The 6274-nt window shown below is 44.7% G+C and overlaps 1 protein-coding gene across 1 annotated transcript in view; it reads right to left on the reverse strand.

Moving 5' to 3' along the window:
* The window catches only part of zbtb47b (zinc finger and BTB domain containing 47b), a 29083-nt gene extending 24867 nt beyond the window's left edge, over positions 1–4216 (reverse strand). The window contains exon 1 of the mRNA XM_056433913.1: positions 4111–4216. Coding sequence (XP_056289888.1) covers positions 4111–4113 — 3 coding nt within the window. The 5' untranslated portion in view covers positions 4114–4216. The remainder of the gene's footprint in view (positions 1–4110) is intronic.
* Between the last annotated feature and the right edge of the window lie 2058 nt (positions 4217–6274).

Below are 6274 nucleotides of genomic sequence, written 5' to 3' on the forward strand. Positions count from 1 at the left end.
GTTTGAATACATTTCCATCTATATGTAAATGCAACCACAAGTGACAAGTCAATCTACAACTGATATGCGTTCACCCAAGCGTGAAATTGGGCTGCACAAACAAAAATAAGGATGAGAATAGCATGAGCGGCATCTTGGCGACGTACAGTACATTACAATTTGACGGCGTGAGCAGGATTGCCCCAGCTGCAGGATTTTGCGAAGCGCATGTCCTTTGAACGGGCCGGACAACGGCACCCTTATCAGTTGGGAGCGATGTTGAAAGGAGGCATCGGGAAAAAAAAGTTGGGATGACTCAGACGAGCAGTCGGATAATCAAAGAAGCTTGGTGGAGGCGGTTGGAGGGGGGGGCAGCGACGAGGTTAGACCGTGCCGCACTGAAGCCCTGCCAGGAAGTTTGTGTCTGGGCCGATGAGCTGGGAGAGGAAGCGCTGAGTCAGGAAGCCTGGCCAGGAGAGCGGCCCGTGGTGCTGGCATCTTACACACACACACACACACACACACACACACACACACACACACACACACACACACACACACACACACACACACACACACACACACACACACACACACACACACACACACACACACACACACACACACACACACACACACACACACACACACACACACACACACACACACACACACACACACACACACACACACACACACACACACACACACACACACACACACACACACACACACACACACACACATACACACACTCCTGCCTGCTGTGCATGCATTCATCAGCAAACACAGGAGACGCCACGCCAAATACCTGTGGTACAACAGAGTGCGGAGGGCTGCACAGACGAGACACGTCTATTTGTGAAATATCAAGGAGGAAAAAGATCAGACATTTCGATTTATCCAAATATGTACGGCACAAAGAGGGAAAGATGCATCTTTGAGACAAAAGATCATTCTGATGTGGAGCAGCCAGCAGGCGCAGACATACCAAGGGCAATTACACGGGATGAAACTGTGATATCTACATTACCCCTTTTATAGTATGACACACAGAGAAAAGAGGCCAACGCAAGAGCCCCTTATCAGAGGGATCTCTCTAGTGTCTGTGTGTGTGTGTGTGTGTGTGTGTGATATGTTTGATGAGAAGGTCAGAGAGGACGGAGAGAAAAAAAGGGAGGTGGAGGAGGAGCATCGGCTTTCTACAGCCGCAACCAATCAATGGACGGCAGATAAACGGTGAAAATGAGCATAAAGGAATAGTTAGACATTTTGGAAATGTATTTTAGTTTTCTATTGTTGGACAAGATGACCGATAGCGCCGCTCTCACAGTAACGACACGTTGAATATGGATCTACAGCCAGTGCCCATTAGCCTAGCTAGCTCTGCTCGGACCGTGAACAGGAACTAAATCCTTCAAACTGAGCGGCTAGCCGTGTCCAGACTTTATGCTAAGCTAACCAGCTGCTGGCTGGAGCTTTATATTTGGTGGCAGGCGACTGACCTGTACTTATCCAACATTCTGCAAGAAAGTCAGAAGGTGAATTTCCCAAAATATGAAACGATTTTTTTTTTTTCAAACGGTAAAGAAACATTTTGAATGAATAAGTTAAACAGCATAAAATGGGTGATTCAGAAGAATCTGTGTGTTCAAACAAACAAAACGTGAAATAAATATTTATGATGACGATCAGATAAAGCATCCCTACTTTCCTGCTTGGTAATTCTATAAAAACTGCATAGAAATTCATTCCAATCAGCTTTAAAGCTCCTCCTAATTCTCTCTCTTGCCGGAATTCAGCTCAAAGCTATCAGATCACTTCAAACAGAAAACACTTGAAATATCTTTAAAAATGCCTGGCAGTGAAAAAAGCTAATCGAAATCTTCATATCAAGTTGGACAAAAAGAAAAGAGCCGTTTGGCCTCTGTGATAATGAGGTTACATTTTAATTTTTTTAAAGTGCCATAGGGGGTTAAATTAGTTTGCCAACACCATCTTGTACTGCTGGGAAACAATACTAATTGATTCATACAAAGAGTCAACTCAACCCTCATCACTTGGGGGAAACTTTTATCAACAAGAACAAAAGACAGCTTGCATAAGGCCAGTGAGTTTGACCTTGCTCTCTGCAGCCGCGTCCGCCGGTTCTTAATCTCAGGGGCATAAATTAGCAGCACCTACAGTGTAGTCAGAGTTTCCACGGAGATCGGCCTCCGAGGATGTTTGTTGCCCGGGCTCAGGAATGGCCGCACTAGACACAAGGACTAAAGACAGTACCCTCGCTCAGCACCCAGAGACGGTGACGCCTCAAAGTCAAGGGTGGGCAGGAATGCCCTGAATAGGCAGTTACGTAAAACTCACAGCACCCTGCGAGGAGAGAGAGAAGGAGCTGCTCGGGACCAACAAACAGCGTGGGATGGTCAGAAGTGAGCGGGATGATTATCGAAAGTGTGCATGGAAGTGAAGCGACTTATAAATGCACCAAATTGGGCAAAAGCCGATAGTTTGAAAACGATGGTTTGAAGATGAGAATGGAAGAGAGACGACGGGCAGAGACATGTAAAAGCCATCGGACCCGCCGACTCAGGAGAAAAACCCACACAGACTGAAGGAGACAAAACGACGACAAACAACTCGAGCACACCGGTCACGTGGTTCATCGGCATTTTGAGTCGAAAAATACACGATTGGTCTTTGTCCTGGTTTCACGTCACTTTTTCTAAAACTAGTTTTGTGAATATTTTCTGTATCTTTGGTTTTTGTTTCATTAGTTTTCCAACCAAAAGTGTGAAGAGTCACTTCATACAGACGGTCCGGTTCAAGGGCCACCTGACCCCTTGGCCCCGGTTATAATAGTGGTTAATATGGTAGGCCCGTTAGGTAATCCATCCATGAATAAGGGAATTTGTGGATAATGCTAAAAACGAAATTAGCGGGAGACAAATCCGCTTTTGACGTCAACAAAGTAATTGCATAAATTATCTGGGGCACGTTCACCAAAACAGTCAAAAGGCACAATATATTTCATCACCGGAGCATTGCATTCGCCAAGCACACTTTGCCCGTCGCGGTTTACTCTAAAAAAACGGCGAATAGAAAAAAAAGGGGAAGAAAAACCGACCAAAACCTGTCTCCCTGTTTGCTCCCACTAGAAGCCACCCAGCTCCCACCAGGGCTGACCCCACTGACCTGACCCAGATATTAACCCAAGCCTCCAGATGTGAACCCTCGCTGGGATTACTCCACCACTGCATCAAGCTCCACATGCTTTCCTAATGAGGCATCCGAATATGACCCTGGAGACAGAGCGGACTGTCGGCCTCACTATCTGCCTCCATTGCCAGAACTCTATCAGTCCGTCCGTGCACGATCATCTTCACATCATGAAAGGGAATTCATTAAAAAAACATTTTAAAAAAGGTTTGTAATGACAACTGGTAGACTGTAAAAGTGAAGAAAGGGAAACTGAGCTCATGCAGCAAACTAAACATGAACCAACACAACTGCAACCTGCTGTGACTATCAACCATTACACCTCGGAACATTTTAGAATGGCACTTCCGGCTTTACCTGCTTGAATATTCAGACCCCTTTCCGGCCGAGTGTCACCTGCAACAGAGTGAACTTATGAAACTGTGAAGAGTGACATCTCCTCCTCTCTTTAGACAACACCGAGGATGCATATGAATGTCAACGCGGTCTTGTCCTGCACCGGCTGCCGGGAGGGAGAGAAAGAAAGCAGCACTTTCCCTCGCGCCGTCTCCGTTTGCACCCGTCACGACCCGAGAGCCCTCTCGCGCAGCAGGAGCGCCCCGATATGAAATAATGCAACTCCTTCTCCGCATCAATGTGGCTATTGTAGCCGCTGCATTCTTTCGGCAGCTTCACCCCCCTCCAACTTGTGCCGCGTCGGCAAGTTACAAACTTCGGGGTAGAAACCACTGAATTCACGGTGGTGACAGCAGCGGCGGTACGAGCACACGGCGAGGCGCAAAGTGCGCTAAGTTTCATCGGCCTGCTAAGTAGCTCACATTTGCAAGAGATCAAAGAGGGAAACACACGCACGCACACACACACATACATACAAAAAATAAACAAAAAAATGCAGCGCTCTCCTCCGTAGCCTACCATTTTGATCCAGCGTTTCGAGGCTCGAAGGAGTCCCAGAATAACTCCTTTCGCACCAGTGTTCCCTCCGCCATGAAAATGACCGTTGAATTATCACATTTCTTCAGTTTTTGCCTTATCCTCAGTCTTTCCCCCCCACCCACCCGTGCGGCTGTAGCATTCAGACAGACAAAAAATGCAGAGGCTGCTTTTGCAGGAGGAATTGGTGATTGGAGCTCGGGGATCAGATGGGCTTTTTGTCAGACGTTTTTAAAGGGACACGGCACCGTTTACCGGGGAGTTGCGAGAAAGGCGCATTTCTTTGTACTCGGGGCTACTTGAATGGGGTGGCGTTCTGTTTCTCTTTTTTTCTTCTCTTCTTTTTGTTTTGGGTGCGCAGGGAAACTGTGGGAAGGACACGCAGCCATATGGCGCAAAACCCGGGTGCACTTCCCCTCTCTCACTGTGCGCTCGTGCTACGGGGTGACGTCACGTGGGGCAGAGAGCTGCGGAGGTTCAAATTAGGTTTATTCGGTTGTTGCAGAAGTCATTGTAACTTCATTTACATCACGTATGAACACTGTGTTGTGCCATATGTCGGGCCCGCCATTAACATATGACGCTATATCTGCACGCACTTTATTTTAAATATTTTTTCTAACAATGAAAAATAAACTTCGAACTGGATCTACGATTGAAGAATACAAACGGTCAGAATAATTAGACTTGACCCCTCTACGTGACAGGGCCTCTACATATAATACAATACTATTATTTCTGTTCATATTGGGTTTAGGTGATGAATATTTACAAACCACATTACCACAACACAAATGCCACTCGGGTTGCGACTAACAATTATTTTTAACTCATGCAGATTCTTTTATCGATTAATTATTATTTTAAATCTCACATCAGAAAATGGGGGGAAATACCCATGGCTTTATAAGAGACGGCGAACAAAAAATATATCTTGTTCTGTACAAAAGATATTGAGTTTACCATGATAGCCTATGTGCAAATTTGCCAAGAACAATCAATTATCAGATAGTTGGCTGTTCATTTTCTGAAACAACATTGGAGCCACCGTGCTCGTGAGGACCCAGAGGCCCGGACCAGTTGCCCACTTTGCCAAGTTAATAATTCAGCCTTGTCTTTAACCCCCCCTGAAGGATCCCTGAACCCCAATGCCTTTGTTCATTCCTGAGTAGACTGTATGGAGTAGAAGTCAATACGCTCATAACAAGGTGAGAAAAAAATTGATTGCAAGTCCCATTCATCACTTTTATGTCTGGGAGTCAGTGGAGCCCACAACGTCCGTGTGGATACAGTGAAGCTGTCCACTCAACCAAAGGTGACACAAAATCTTGAAACTCATTTCGCCTTGAAAAGGTTTTAATCTTGATTCAGAAAATAGTAGGAAGAAACTGTGTGGTTTGGATTGCATCATCCGAAAAAAAAGGTCTTTAATATTTCATATGATATAGTGTGAAACATTTAAGACCCGGAGAAACTGACGAGGAGATATTCTGTGGAAAGTGACAGCAGGGTAAATATGTTTCTTCATGGAACCGGAGGCTTTGAACTCAAATGAAGCTTTAACATTTTGAAAGGAGACTGAATATTTTGAGTCGTATAAAAAACCCTCTTGTTATTAAAAAGGGAACTAGGACATATTTTGTGAAGGAAACATTCAGTGATTTAATGGTTAGGCACGAGTAAAAGCCTTTTTGTCTATTTTACCTTAGTGTGGACATCAATTGTAATTAGCTTGTTTGCACTTTTAATAAATATTATATTTTATGTGCACACTAAGATTCACATACATCTATTCAGACACACATTTGCATCTACATTTACTCATACATATTAATAAAAAATAAACAAAAGCCAAAGCAGGAGTGGAGACGACTGAGCGACTGTCAGGCTAGCAGGTCCGTTTTTGAATCAGAGGATCGGCGGTTCAATCTCCGGATGTGCTAGTCGATGTGTCCTTGAGCAAGACACCTAACCCCGAATTACTCCGGGTAGCTGTGTCTACAGTGTATGATTGTAAGTTTGGATAAAAGCATCAGCGAAATGTAATGAAGCTCAAAGCCTTTGACACAAGATAAACCAGATTTACTTTCATAAAATGAGGAAACGTCACCTTTTATAACTAAAAAGAGATATTTTCTTCTCAGAT

This window comes from Pseudoliparis swirei, chromosome 16, assembly GCF_029220125.1.
Source record: "Pseudoliparis swirei isolate HS2019 ecotype Mariana Trench chromosome 16, NWPU_hadal_v1, whole genome shotgun sequence".
Taxonomy (NCBI): domain Eukaryota; kingdom Metazoa; phylum Chordata; class Actinopteri; order Perciformes; family Liparidae; genus Pseudoliparis; species Pseudoliparis swirei.